Below are 15,703 nucleotides of genomic sequence, written 5' to 3'. Positions count from 1 at the left end.
CGCTGACTGCCTGAAGGCTAGAATGTTCGAGTTGTAAGCTCGTCAAGCAGGTGAAGGTATGCCTAAGTCGTGCACTTCTGATGGCAGTAGCAGCTGAGCCGTAAAACAAAGCTTTGAATTTAGATACCCAAGCTAAACTAAAGCGCACTAGAATGCTTGCTATAGCAGCTCGCCATGCAGGTGAGGGTATATATTAGTCGTGAACTTCTATTGGGTGTGGAACAAGCTAAGCCAAGTCAAGCCTCAGCTGGCTTTGCATAGTCCTCAGCTGTCGACTAGGCGAGTCTATAGATCTGCTTGATAGCTGTTAATTGAAGCATTTAACAGCTAGTTAAATGATACAATTTTGACTGGGCGTTGCTTAACCAGAAGTAGCGCAATTATATAATTAACTGCACTTGGCTTCTCATGATATGTAACATCCGTTTATATTCCCATATTGCAATCTGGGCTACGATTGTTGGTTGTATTTTTTTCTTGTTTTCATTGTTTGCGGCCATACTTAATTAAACCAGTTTGCACGCGCACACAGACAGACACACAGAGACACAGAGAAACAGAGGCACAGCGGCACAGTCACATGTCTTTGGTGTCTGCTTTTGTTCGTCTTTGGCGTTCGCCATTTGACCGCACATGCATTTTATGGGGCGCACGTAAGCATGCTATTCTTTTGTTTGTTTCTTGGCTGCTTTGCCTTCAGTCACGCACGCCGGCGGAGAAGGAGACAGACAGAGAGGCAGAGAGGCAGAGAGAGAGAGAGACAGAGAGAGTGCGAGCAGTTGCAGCATTTTTCAACCATGATCCCAAACACGTAAAATAGTTTTGATACCCATTTAATAAAAATGCTATCTATGTATTTTGCTTGGCAGCCAGCGCAGAGTAAAAACCTTTGGCTCCCCTCTTCGATTCATGTGGACGTTTTGTCATTTTTACTGTCGACCCCATGCCCTCACCTCGCTGCCAGCTAGCCCACCTTGGCAGCTGTGTGGCTGCCTGGGCAACACTTTTCAGAGCGCTGCGACGTAGCCGGAAAGTGAAAAATCCCAAACGGAAATACATTCATTTGCTTGTTTTACTTTTCCAATTCGAGCGCCGGAGGTTGGTAGCTTCTTTTGCTAACATGAGCGAGCTGAGCTGAGCTGAGCCGAGCGGAGCGGTGCTGGCACAACTGGTCACAGGCGTTGCCATTGGGCAGCTGACACAACTGGTGGCGCTGCTGTTGCCTCGTGCCGCAGTCACGTTTGCAACATTAAAGTTAGATTTATGACTCTTCGGGTTATAAAATGACTTTAGATTGATTCCCGTCACATGATGACAGTTTTTCGTTTTTCATTCAGTCCAAGGCAGCCTCAAAGTCTCTCCCTCTCTCTCGCTCTCTCTCGCTCTTTCTATACCCCAACATGGACATGCCCACGGGCTGAACACGGCGCCCAAGTGTTGGGCATCATGTGCACACAATGAATTTTTAAGTTGTTTATAAGTTTAGCGCTGCTCTTGTCTCTCTTAAGATATTTTCGAGCTGTGTGTGTGTGTGTGTGTGTGTGTGCATGTGCGTGTGCGCGCGTGTGTTTGCGCTTGCCTTGCCCATTGTGGCCCAACTTGAGTGCGCCTATTGCGGCATTAATTTTAGTACGCATCAATTTCAACCCACTTAAAATTTGACAAATTGTGGCGCAGCAACCACATTGACACACATAATCCCAGGCACACACACACACAGATACACACACAACCGCAAATGGCAAACGTGTGCATTCGCATTTGAATTTACTCTCCCCTCGCCGCTCGCCGCTTAGTCATTTATTCGTTTATTACCATTTTGGCATTATCAAAGGCAATTTTTAATTAGTCGCAGCTGATTGATGGCGCTGATATAGAAATGTCATGACAGCAGCCTGAATTTAGCCTCCATTGAAAATGCGCATTGCAAATAGCTAAATGGGCAAATGGGTCGCGTTCATTAGCGTGTCGTCCAGAGCCGCGCATCGGCTGACAAAAGGAAGCTGAGTGGGTGGGCGCTCGCTGCTGGTTGGCCGATAGATTTATCAAACATGACCACAGTTGCCATAAGGTAATGCGAGTGCTGCCAGCGCGCGGGCGGCACACATTGTGGCAAAGCGAACGAGCTACGGCCAGCGAGACCAGCGAGCCAATTGGCTGTCTGCTTGCAGATTTCAAGCTCTAATTACGTGGTCATTAATTGCGCTAATTATTTTTCATTTTCTGCTCACTTCACTTATTCAGTTTTTCACTTTTTCACTTTTTGTGCACAGCCTCAACCTCAACGTCATCTACCATTTACCATCTACCATCTACCATCTACCAGCTGTCATCTGCCGCCAGCCCTCGCAGTTCGTCCTGCTTATTTTCATTCTCATTCTCATTCTCATTTTCAATTTCATACATTTTATTTTGCGTCATTTGCATGGCGCATTTACATTTTTTTCCCTACTTTGCCACCTCAGAGTCGCACTCAGTCGGTCTCTAACTCTGCCCTTTGTGATTTTCCGCTCTGATTTTTGAGCATAAAATACCCTTACTGCGAGTTGTATTAGGGTCGCAGTTATAATATTCTTGCTTAAGTTTATTTATGTAACAATTTGCCTATAAATCGAAATGTAACATTTATTTTGTATTGCAGCATACAGACTTAAGACTCAGCAAGCTTTGGTAGCCGTCAAAAGCATTCTCACTGGCAGTGATAAAGCTCAAGAGTTGCCTGACTTTGAGATTGCCAAGCCTGATTTACTTTACTTGGGAAAAGCTTTAACTGCTCTAATCTTGCAATTACTGAACTTAAGAAAAGCTCTAAGTGATCTGATCGTGCGGCTGCTTTACTTAGAAAAAGCTTTAATTGGCCTGATTCAGCAGTTACTATATTTACAAAAGCTCTAAGTGAACTGATCCTGCTGTCACCTTTCCAATAAAAGCTCTCTGTTCTAATCATGCAGCAACTTTATTTAGAAAAAGCTCTAACTAGTCTGATCATGCAGTCACTTTGAGAAGCTCTTCGTATCATGATTCTCCTCTGACTTCACTTGCAAAGCTCTCCGAGTAATGAGCTGCAGCTGCAGCGTAGCCAAATCTTTATCTACCAAGCTTAGAACCTAATGGAGTATTGTGATTATTTAGCTTTATCAAAGTATATTTGTGCCCATCGAAGTGTGTTCGCTCGTCAGCTAGCTCTGCGTGGCTACTTTAGCTGCTGAGTGTTTTTTTCATTACGTTCATTTTCTTATGCACATTTCTGTAATAAGAAAATGCGCATTAGGTAATTTTCCTCGCTATTTGCACTATTCGCAGCGATGGAAGGCAACCGCAGTCGAGAGGGAGGCGAGTGGCGTGAGCTGTGAGGCTCCGTAGGGGGTCGTGGTAGGTTGTAGGTGTAGGTGGGCTTGGCTTTTAACCGCAAGTGACCGACATTTTGTGCCGTCGCCGTCGCCGTCGCTGTCGACCAGAAATGAAAATGGCTTAAACTGTGCCAACGGAAAGATGAACACACTGTGCGAACATCCCGCGTGGCTGACCAAGTCGCGGCTCCCGGTTGCTCGGTGTCACTGATAATTTGATAAAAACGATGCTGCTCCATATTACAGTTTGCGCCAATTGAATTTTCATCATTAGCAGCAGGATTTTCAGCTCGTTTACTTTGTATCATTAGCAGAGTGCCAGAGTGCCACAAAATATGTTGAATATTTAAGTAATTGATAACGTTTCAATGGGAATGCCTCGGCAGCGATTGATAAGTTGGCGCAGAGCTTAAAAGTTACTAATTCAACTATTTTTAATTATGAAAAAACATAGAAACAAGCTGAAAGTTAGTGAACTGCTTCTGTCAATATTTACTTTGAAGTTCGTGCCAGAATTTGTCAGATTTATATTCAGCTCTGGATATTTTCATAAATCAGAACTCGGTGAAGTCAACGTTAAAAGTTAAACAATTTATATGTGCAGCTGGAGTGCGCTTTGGAAGTAGTTAATAAAAGCTGCTTGCAGTGTGGGCACTTTGCCGTAATAGAGCGTGGGGGTAGTGGGAGGGGAAGAGATCTGAGAATTTTTGGATATTTTTGTCTGCGGTCATAGTTTGCTTACCCATTTACAGTTGGTGCGCGAAAACTTTTCGTTTCGTTTCGTTTCGTTTCGTTAGCTTTTGTTTGCTTGGCCAAAATGCCCGGCTCTCAGGGCCATTTGGAGCGGCTTGCACAAAACTTCAAATGAGTTCGTCAAAAAAATGTTTGCCCGGCCTCTGAGAGTCTGACTTCAATTTGCAGTTTGCTAGCCGCTAAAGATGAAAGCAAATATGTCGTGGCATGTTGACACAACACGCCAGCACCCAGCCACCCCCGCGAGCTAGCAAACACCTAGCCAACACAACGTTGGCTACACTTTTGTGGCAAACATTTGGCAACCCCTCGAGGCGTATAGACCCCATGCGGGCAGCCATTAGCTGTTGCAAGCAGCAGGCTGATTATGATTTATGCCACGACAGTTCGACTCGACTCGAGCATAATCTGAGCTATTTTTAAAAAGCGGCCAAAGGAACAGACACAAAGCTCGCAATTTGCCCTGGACGGCGGCACGTATCTAATTTATGCCATCTGACAAAATGCAAACAACAACAACGAGAGACCAGCACAAAACTTTTCACAGTTTTCCCAGACCATGTGTGACATGTGTGCGTGCGTGTGTGTGTGTGTGTGTGTGCCTTCCTTAGTTGGCGGCATATCTAGTTATTTGAGCATTTGAGTGTTGCGTGATTTTGCTATCTATAAAACGTTTTGCTGCCAAGTGCCTTGTCCAACTTTGTCTTGGGCTCAACTTGGTCTCGGGCCTTGCCTTATGAATTGTATCTTTTACGGGCTCTTGGCCATATTTTCGTGTGTGGCTATTGTGTGAGACGGTGCGCGGCTGCAGGGGCGGGGCGGGGCTTATTGACGGCCGTAAATAGCCTCAGATATCATTGTTTATCTGTGCGTGTCTAAGCGTCTGTGTGTGTCCCCTCTTTTCATATTAAATACATATAAATATTTGCGATTCGGAGCGAAATGAAGAAATTAATGGACAGTTGAAAACTATTGCACCAAAAGGCCGAATGGGGCAGCAAAAAACTGAAAATGCCTGATAGCCAGACGGCATGACAAGACAGATTGAACGCCGTCATCCGTCGCCATTGCAAATGTGTTACGCTCCGAAGTTTTGCCAATTTATATATAAGAATCGTATACACATGTGTGTGCTTGACTGTGTTCTATATACCCTAGAGCGAGAGAGAGAGAAAGACAGAGAAGTACGACTCAGTTTTTAGTTGAGTTTTGTTCTCAAACTTATCGATATATTTATCGGCTTCACATTTAGTGTCTCCTTCAAGTCCAATTTGCCGTTTACAGCATAACTGCAAGTCGATCAAGCATCGACTTTAGCTTAACCAGCTTTTTTTTTCTATTTCTCATTTCTATTTAGTTTTGGGAAATTGGTGTATGACAGACAGGGCGTGTAATTTGAAGCAGCATACAGAAAAGATAGAAAAATAAAAACCAAATGCGTGGCCAGGCAGTGGCCCAACCAAACCTGCTGAGCCCCAATCAATTGCTAACAAATGTGCTCACGGCCAAGCGAGACCCAACAGCAACAATTTCAGAAGAGCCAAATAAAAACTGGAATCAATAGCTCCAGAGCAGAGCATTATTTAATCGACAGCTCGCCTCTCGATGCAGCACATGAGTTCAGCTAATCAAATCCACAAATCAAAGCCAGATATAGTTGGTTAGTTTGTATTTAAGTTTGGCAGAGAACTCTTATCACTTCTGATTAAGCTGCGCATGAGTTGCGCCCATTGAAGTTGCGAATTCATATTGCATTTGCTCTGCGTATGCCGAAACCATTGCAAATTGATTGATTCAGGTTGAAATGTTGCAAAACCTAATGAAAACAGGAATTTAGATTGCAAAAGTTACTCAAAATGCGAGTTTGGAATGGAAGATTTTGTATTTTTTTTTGAAGATTATTAAAATATATGTAGCTAAAAGAAGGCGTGGCCGAACGCATAGAGTAAGGTCAATATATAAATTGTCGATCAAGCGTCGTTTCGATAAAGCTCAGTCTGTCTGTATGCTCAAATCGAGCTCGCATCATACGGAAAAGCTGGAAAAGTAAGACCTAGAAAGAAAAATATTGGAAGATACTTAAATCGCTCCTATAACTAGAAGTAAATGAGGGAATCAGAGATAGATGTGGATATGTATATATATAAGTATATATGTGTGTGTAGCTAAACATCTTGATATCTATAATTATATTTAAGCTGTCTATATCTATCTATATTTATCTATGTCTATCTATATCTAACTATGCCTATCTTTATCTATCTGCTATATAAAATTCGTATCCACAGTGAAGTCAGGTCTGCTGCAGCTATTCAGTTTCTTTAGGCACATCAATATTTAGCAGTCTTCAGCTTTTCCAGCCTGAGCCTAAGACCAGCTCGTGTTTGCGTAACTGTTAGATAACGGTGAAGTGCAATGTGGGCAAACAACATGGGCCACGCGTGGCTGGCCATTCAAATGACGCCACATAATGTAAATATTATTTGACAACATATTGGCTGCGGCGGCGATTGGAGTGACCGCAAAGTGTGCGAGCCTTGCAGTTGGCAAGCCACCTGCAGCGGCGACTGCAGTGCCACTCGGCTAACCCGGCGCCACCTCGCGCCTCGAGTGTGCGTTTAAGCACGTGTCAAGTGGCTGCCAGACTCGTTGCCACTGCAGCCACTCGTGCCAGACCATTTTGCCATAGCCGCATGTCCATGTCTCTGTCCAAATCAATGTGTGTGTGTGAGAGTGTGTGTGTGTGTGTGCGTCGCTGTCTGTCAGACTCGTTTTGCAGTTTGCATTTCGCATCGAACTGCAGCAGCGCTGCCGGTGCGCCGGCTGGTTGCATTAATCAAAATGTTGAATAAGAAATCGAATTGATTTCCGCAAGCAAATGTGCGATATTATTTAATTTTCTTCCTCTTCCGCTTTTTTGATTTCCCAGCAAACGAGAAACGTTTTTCATTTTACAAGCTCGTCACAAGAATTCAAAAAAAAGTAGGTAAAAAGCGGCAACATCTGCCATGCAAATGGCAGCAGCTGCAACAACAACAGCACAGAACAAGTTAGCGAGCTCGGGCATGCTCGACTGGCAGATACTCGGACTTGACTATATATGCAAGAATATCCCTTATCAATTTATAATAAATTTCATGAAAAAGTAAACAATAATTGCAAATCAAATTTGAACATTGCATCTCTAGAGATAGACACGCAGACAGACAGGCAGATAGACAGAGTATATTAGCTCTTCAGGTCTGTTACATGTGTTGCTAATCATTATACCCGTTGCCACTGTTGCCCGGTTAGGGTATTAAATATATGCATGAATTTCCTTCAAGCAGCCAGCAACATTTACATCTACATCATTTATCAGGCAATTGCATTACGACCCGGCTCAGAAGCCAAAAAACCCGATTCAACTAGATGTAATTCAATATTCCAGAAAAAAAAAACATTTATAACTTTAAATATATAAATTGATATAGATATAGAATCAGAGTCAGAAGCAGCGCTGAAATATGTTAGCACCAATATGTTAACACTCTGTTAAGTCAACACTTGAGCTCTGTTAATGTTAATATTAAAGTCACGTGAGAAGCAGCACGAACTGGTTGCAGGCTCGCAACTCCAGCTAACTCAATGAAGAACTTTAAATTTGATTTATTTATTTATTTTTCAATCTCGCTCTAAAATAATTTGCCTGAGTTGAAATACATTATCAAATGCATTTGCAGCTTTGACAACTTGACGTGAGGCTAGATCCCAGCGTGCTGCTTTTAAGCTGACGCTGTTGACAGCACAAGGTACATATAAAGCAGCTGTGGCAGCTGCAAGCTGCAACTGCGAGCTCTAACGTCACTTTAATTGATTGCCAGCTAATTTTTCCATGGTCTTCGTACGAAGTGTCCCTTTTCGCAGACGAGTGCATTGATTGGCAATTTGACCAGTTCCTGATGATTTCAACTAGCAACTCGACTCAAGTGCAGTCCATTATGAAAATTTTATTTGTCCAAAAAAAAATTGTTGGCAGGACGAGGAGACGAGCTGACTGCTAACTGCAGGAAGAATTGCTATTTTATTGGGATTTGGGATTTGGTGTCGTATGGAGTTTGGACGAGTTAAAAGACAGCTAAAATCTATGTGTGTCTGTATGTGCACACTCTAGTGCTGGCTGGTCTCGAGCTGTGAGTGAACGAACGGGCCACTTATTAACTTGCCCTAAATTATGCTGCAAAAGAACCGAGCAGAACAGCAACGAAAACGGTTAACATACCGAAACGAGAAGATACAAAACGGAAGAGCCAAGTGGAATTTTCAGAGCAAGTCGTTGCACGTTGATGGCTGCTGTGCGGCAGCTTCCTTTAGCCTGGTTTTATTCCAGCTGCCGCTGCAAAGTGCAAAGTGCAAAGTCTTGCACAGCTTTTTTTTCTGTAATTGCTTCGTTTTTTTTCCTTTTTTTTTTCTTGCTCTGGCAGGAGCGCAGGAAGCGCTTCGATGCAGCCTTCGTCTTACGCACTGAAGCAGCAGCACCTTCCGCTTGCACTCATCACACACATGATTCTAATCCTATGTGTAAGCATGTGTGCGTGTGTGTGTGTGTGTGATTGTGACTCTGGAACTGACTTACGGCCATTACCATTAGCCGCGTCAGCACGCGTAAACTTCATTTCCACCAAAACTGAAAGCATAGTGGCAAATAGAGAAATGCGGCCAGTAGCAAAAGTCGATTGTATGCGCCTGACGCCCCTAGAACGGAACGAGAAGTCATTTATTTTAAGCGCAGCGCTGCGCTGCACAGCCAATGCGCTGCAGGCGCCAAGCAGCATCACCTCGCCTGGCCCACCGTCCCGGCGCACTGAAGCTTACAAAAAGTTACATTTGTACCAACTAAAGCGGCTTTAAAATCCCCGACAGAAATATCATTTTAATAAATGGAACGAGCGAAAAGCCTGGCCAACGAGACGCACTCCGTCTGCATCTCTATCCATAACTGTATGCGTAACTGTATCTCTCTCTTTCTCTTTCTATCTTAATCTGCATTGCATACATCTATCTCTGCTGCTGAAAATATGTATCTGAAACTCTTCATTAATTTGTATCTGCATCAATATCTATCGCACAAACTGTATCTGTATCTGATCTCTTCTGAATGCCTTTCAGTATCTATATTCATTTCTGCATCTGCAAAAGTATCTTTTTCCACATATCTATCTGTATTCGTATCATAAGCCACATCTGTATTTATGCATTTATATATTTCAATATTTCATATATTTCTTTATGCCTTATTCCTCTACTCCTTTTCATATGTCTATATCTGTATCTAAGTTTCTATATCTATATCTATTTATATCTGTCTCTGTGCGTGTGTATATATTTCTATATCTGAATCTTTATCTTTATCTATCTTTAGCTGTATCTCCATCTGCATTTGTATCTGTTCTTAATGTGTATCACTATCTGCATCAATATCTTTAGCTGCATCTCCTCGTACGCATATATCTGTATCCGTTTCAGTATCTGACAATATGTATCTGTAACTTCGTGTGTATCTGCTGTCAGCACTTATTCATCTATCTAAATCTGTATCTGCTCTCAATCTCAATTTGTTTCTTTGACTGAATCTACTCTCAATCTCTATCTATATCAAGATACACTTGTATCTCTTTCAGTGTCTCCTCTCAATCTTTATCAATATCAAGATACATTTGTATCTGTTTCTGTATCTTCTCTCAATCTCTGTCTATATCAAGATACATTTGTATCTGTATCTGCTCTCAATCTCTATCTATATCAAGATACATTTGTATCTGTGTCTGTATCTACTCTCAATCTATGTCTATATCAAGATACATTTGTTTCTTTTTCTGTATCTGCTCTCAATCTCTATCTATATTAAGAGACATTTGTATCTTTTTCTGTATCTACTCTCAATCTCTATCTGTAAACTGTTCAAATATCCTGAACAATAACTCGATCTGCTTCTGTATCTGTATCTGCAGACTGAAAATGTATCTGTATCTCGAACTCTAAATGCTGCTATATCCATCGCTATTCCTCTCTAATTGTATCTGTATCTTCATTTGTAGCATGTTTTAGTCAACGTATCTTCATCTATGTTTCCAGGAAATTTCCTTTCTCTCTCTCTCTCACCTTATTTCCACCTTGTATGTCGCTGTGTGTGCTGTGCTCTTTGGCATGTGCTGCAGCTGGCTTTGTGTTTGACTTTAATTTGACGCGTTCTTTCGTCTACTGCCATTTTTTGTTTATCTAATTTGAGCTGCGCATTTTATGCTTTTATTGCTTTCATGTCCTTGCAAGCTTTTTGTTATTTATTTATTTATATTTTTGTCTGCATGTGTGTGTGTGTGTGTGTGTGATACACTTTCCTACTTACTGCCAGCTCGCCGCGTTTCGCTCGACTCCGGTGCCTTGGTTTGGTTTCATTTCATCTCATGCCAACTTATCTGCAATGCAAACGGGCTCGGTGAGGCAGCGGGCGGAGCAGGAGGCGGCGGCAGCGTAGGAGAGTGAGCACGAGCGACTTCAACCCAGAAAAGCGAAGCGCAATTCTAATGGGAATTACAAATTTTTCACCATAAAGATGTTGCTGCCTGCCTGCCTGCCTCTGACTGCCTCCTGCACAGCTCCAGCTCCAGCTCACGCCCAACTGCTGCCTGCTGCCTGCTGCCTGTCCAGTCCTTGTTTCTTGCATAAAATGAAATTGTATTGCATTTTTTCGTTTCATTTTTTTCTCTTTATTTTTTACTCTGCTTCGCGTGTGTTGCTGCTTTATGGCTGGACACACAAATTGCTGCCTCAGCAGCAGCAGCAGCAGCAGCAACTACAGTTTGGGACGGATTCTGTCTTGGGTTTCGCATTTTATGCCAGTTTCATGGCAGTTTCAAGCAACCCACCCACTCGCCAAACACAATAGAAAATCGCAATTCGTATTTTTGGAGCAACATGAAAATTTATGATACATTTGCCGCGTCGCATCACGGACCAGCGAATAGTCTCCCAAAGAAAGATAGAGAGGGCGAGGGCGAGGGCGAGGGCGAGTTCTTAACTCGTTTGCTGCTTTCAAATTATGCGAGTTAAATAAAATGTTGATAATTGTAATGGAATTCTGTATTAGATTTGCTCAAGCTGGAATTCGGGTCAGACCATAAAGAATAGTCCAAAGAGGCCATGCCTCAACTGTTACTCAACTATTTTTGGCAATTTATTCCGCTTACTTAAGTAGCTCAAAGCCGGGCCAAGCGTAAACACAAACAAATAAATTGCGCAAAGACTCGAGCCGTTACCGGGGCGAGGGGCGCCTGACTTGGGCATATTTAGTAGCATTTACATATGAACATTGGCAGCTAATAAATGTCGCATTTGATGACAAACTTAACTTGAGCTTGGAGAAGTGCGGGCTGTCTCTTCAGCTCTGAGCTTAGTTAGTTTCAGTGGAAGGCTTTAAGTCCTTTGCTCGCGAATCCTGCTTGAGTATGAAACACTAACATCGCTGGGAATATGAATTTCTTTTTGTATTTCATTGGCGCAAGGGGTACAAATGCCATCAAATAGTTTTCCGTTCCGATTTGGCTGCACAATGGCAGAGACATGAAAGGGAACGGCAGTGGTTGGAGTGTAGCGGGTGCATGGCTATGTATACACACACACACACACATATATATATATATATACATATATATGTGTATGCCTTTATCAATTTTATCTGTGAAATATTTCCGAAACATTTGCCATTATATTTGCATTAGTAGCCACAGCTTCCTTTTGCCGTTGGTTAACTATATGCGCTCGTATTATTTGCTGGCGGCATCAGGATCCTCCTACTCGACACGCCAGCTCGACGCCAATGAAAAGGAAAATGGCCAGTTGTATGAAAAGAAAATGGAAAATGAAGCCGCACCGCTGGGAGTGGAGCGAGCCTAGACCAGAACTATATACACTCGATGGGCTTGTTGTTGCTATTCCACTATTCCCAGGCGGAAACTGCTTATCACACATTTCCACACAGCCACGCAAATTCACACAAGTGCTGCAAACGAAATACAATACAAAAAATTAAAAAAAAGACCAGAGAAAAAATGAAGAAGAAATATGTAGAAAAATGAAAGAAAAGAAAGAAAAGTTTTGCTGCCCGCTGTGCAGAGTGCCTCTGCCGCTGCCTCTGCCTCTGCCAGCCTCTGCCTCTGCCTCTGCTGGTAAAGTAATAGCGCACAAAGAATGATGCGTAGACATGATTTCCGTGCGGTTGATTTCCCGCACAGCCCATACTTCCTTCTAGTCTCTCTCTCGCTCTAACTCTGTTGTTGCTTGCTGCAAAACTATTTGCTTGGGGATTTAGTTGCTGGTACCTTTTTGTGCGTATACGTAACATCTTATCTACATGTCTTTCACTGGCTAACAGCCCAGGCCAGGCCGGGCTGGGGCTGCAGTCGTCGTCTTCTTGTGCTCAGCATCTAAGCTGGCAGCTGCCTGAAGTAGCATGTAATTCATCTTAGTCCCCAAAGACAACTCCGACGACGATAAAGACGATGGAGCGAGCGCTGCCTCAACCTGAGCCTCGCAAGCCGGAGGCACCGGGCTCGACCGACTGTCGTCGCGCTGAGCGTGTCTCCATTGGGACATAAATGGCATGTGGCAGAGCTCAGCCGGTCGCTGGCTGGTGAAGGCACGCGTCTCATTACTTTGAGTCGTTACGTGTCGAGTTCGAGCTGCAGCTTCAGTTCGGGCTGCCTTACCCTTCTCCATAAAGTGCGTAATGAATTTTAGATTTCATTTCAATGGCTGCGAAAAACGAATCTTGTCCGGCACCATAACTCATACAGAGAGAGAGAGAGCGAGAGTGGTGGGGCGAGAGAGACAGAGCCCACAGCATGTTTCTCCTACACAAATTCAAATGCATTTATGGCCCACAAATAGTTTAAAATGTCATCAAATACATATACATATACACAGAGCTCTTTATGAAACGACAGAATTAGCTAAAAATTTCATCAATTTACGAATTTCAGTTGATTATTCTGAAGCTCAAGCGGCTTGCATTCAAATTCCATTCCCAAGAGCCGAGGATTTGCCATGATTGATCGTTTATCCCTTGGACTTTTCCTGCTCCAAGTCGGGCACATGCGACGCGAATTGTATTCTGCAATTAAAGTTCCATAAAGTTGCAGTCGAATATTAGAATTGAGTTTATGGTCGGATGACTGGCAAGTGTTGGCTGCTCGCCTCTCGGCCAGACACATCATTTCTCTTGCTGCTAATGCCACATAAATGTGAATAAAAACTAAAATAAAAGGCAATAGAAGGAGAGCGAGACGAAAAAAAATAAAAAAGAACTGGAAATAGCCAAACGAACAAGTTTTTTTCTGTGTGTTCTTTAAAGCGCTTGCACAGAGTTCCTTCACCTCGAGCAGCCGCTGCGCTCCGAGCCGTCCTTATATTATTTGGAACATTTATTTGCGAGGCGAACAAAATAAAAACGAATCGAAAGTTGTGGGTGAGTGAAAAGCGAAGGAGCAAACGGGTTGGGGCGGGCCATGGCAAATGGCAAATGGCAAATGGCAAATGGAAAATGGCTCACTCAATAATAAAGTAGAGCTGCAGTTAGAGCGGGGGGCGTGGCATTTTTAGATAAACATGGCCAAGCCGTTGGGTGTGACTGCCGCTGCTGCAGCAGACGTAAATCGTGCGCAACTTTTTGGCAGCCAAAGGACTGCGCTTAGCCGCTGCTTGGCAATGGCAAAGGTCAGCAAACTGTTTGAAAGACTTGGCGCAGCCGCACGTTGCTCTTCAGCTTGGCAGCTGATGTGAACGCAGTTGGCTTTTCACTGAGACAACAACGTCAATTTCAGACTCTGTTTGGAGACAATCAAATTGCATCAAAATTTCTAACGTTTTTCAATTCGCATTCAAATTCACTTCTTTCAAGCTAACGCAGGCCTATTCCGAACAGTGAACTCTATCAGGTGTGTGTACTGTATATTGTATACGAAACTGGGCGGGTGTGGGGCATAGTCACAAGCTGACACACACACTCGCACACTCACTCACTCACACACAGTGTGTCTCTGTCCAATGTTTACTAAAATCTTACAGTATGGAAGAGCAGCCACCACGACCGATCAGCATTGAGCGGGACAGCTCGGGCATCATTGGGAATGGGTCGGATGTTGCGTCGGGATCGTCTGGCACGGCGGCAGCAATGGCGGACGACAGGCCCGGCGTCTCGGGCGTGCATCTGCTGTTGATGTGCTTGGACACGGAGCGCCATGTGACGTTCCAGGAGGGCGTCATCGACAACGAGGGCATGAATCGGCGCAAATCGAAATGCTGCTGCATCTACCGCAAGCCGCACGACTTTGGCGAAAGCTCCTCGTCCTCGGACGATGAGTGCGAGCACTGCTGCGGCCATCCCGAGGTGCGACTGCGCAATCGCCTAAAGAAACAGCAAAAACTCTGCCAGTGCAGGTGCCATCATGTCGGCCAGCCGGCAGCCACCACTCAGGAGGAGCCCATCAAGTCCACTGAGATCGCCGGCGACTCGGGCAGTGTCAGGGCCAAGGCGGAGCAGCCAACGCAGCCCAAGGCGCTCATTTTGGCCACCTCCAAGGTTATCCAGCACTAGCACCGCCAGCCGCACCACCCACACCACTCACCGCGTAACTGCAGCCAGAAGCAACCACAACTGATTAACTCACTCAATCGATGTCCAATATCAGGCAGCCATTCGAACTCTAGCTGCCAGTAAATTGTTTAGTGCCCGATTAATTGTACAGTTTGCTATCAATTGTAAAATTTATGATTAAACTACGCATTTGATTCTCAAAATGTATAAAAGGACGCGATAGTGGCTCGAACTCCAACTGCAACTCCAACTCGAACTCGGACTTGAACTTGAAGTCCAACTCGAGCTCCAACTTCGACTCTTTTCAGGCAACTTTATAGCCAGCAAATCTATGAATCATCTTTACATCTGCAAACTTGTCTTAAATCTGCGCCTTTATAACTTGAGCACTTCAGCGTTGTGCGTTAGAGTGAGCCAAGCAAATGGGACAGCTTAGGAAGTCAACTCATGTATCTAGAGCGAATTCATTGTGTTTTGCTTGTTCTTCGAGCTGATCGAACTTTCAGTTGAAGCCAAGCTGAAACTAAGTTTATCCTTATCTTATGCTTGATATAGCTCAATACATTTATCTATGTCTAAGGGAGTCTTTGAGCTTGACAGATTCTCAAAGTGGGTTTTGGTCTTCTCTATGTTTTTTCTCCTCTCTTTTTTAAATTTGACGAGAAAGACTTTTTTTGCAATTTTTTATTTATATTAACTTATATTGTGTTTGCTCTGCCTTTTACTGAGTTCCTAGTCCTAATCATCCCACGTCTTGCGCTGCACAGAAATATATTTCTTACAAAGGCTTAAGGATAAAGGCCTTAGCTAGTTCCTTAACCTTCTCCACAGACAAAGATCCTTTTCAATTCTCGCAAAGTATAAAAAAGTATAAAAAGGCTTAAAATATTTATATATAGATATATATATATATATCGATAATTCATATATCTATATATCTATATATATCCATATATCCAACCAATAGCTT

General features: G+C 43.4%; 2 protein-coding genes across 5 annotated transcripts in view; both read left to right on the top strand.

The window, feature by feature from the left end:
* The window catches only part of LOC111593001 (innexin shaking-B), a 151,865-nt gene that overhangs the window by 35,254 nt on the left and 100,908 nt on the right, over positions 1-15,703 (top strand). The gene's annotated exons all lie outside the window — the stretch shown is intronic.
* Positions 13,936-14,889, top strand: LOC111593002 (type 1 phosphatases regulator ypi1). Of its 2 annotated transcripts, none has more exons than XM_023305527.2 (2): positions 13,936-14,074; positions 14,205-14,889. In XM_023305527.2, the coding sequence occupies exon 2, from the start codon at positions 14,206-14,208 to the stop codon at positions 14,731-14,733; it is 528 nt and encodes a 175-aa protein (XP_023161295.1). In that variant the 5' UTR covers positions 13,936-14,074; position 14,205; the 3' UTR covers positions 14,734-14,889. The 2 variants fall into 2 exon arrangements, with proteins under 2 accessions (XP_023161295.1, XP_023161296.1); XM_023305528.2 differs by having other exon boundaries at positions 14,170-14,889.

This window comes from Drosophila hydei, unplaced genomic scaffold, assembly GCF_003285905.1.
Source record: "Drosophila hydei strain 15085-1641.00,03,60 unplaced genomic scaffold, DhydRS2 tig00000211-arrow-pilon, whole genome shotgun sequence".
NCBI classification, from domain to species: domain Eukaryota; kingdom Metazoa; phylum Arthropoda; class Insecta; order Diptera; family Drosophilidae; genus Drosophila; species Drosophila hydei.
The sequence above is the reverse complement of the archived record's forward strand: the minus strand, read 5'-3'. Positions and strand labels throughout refer to the sequence as shown.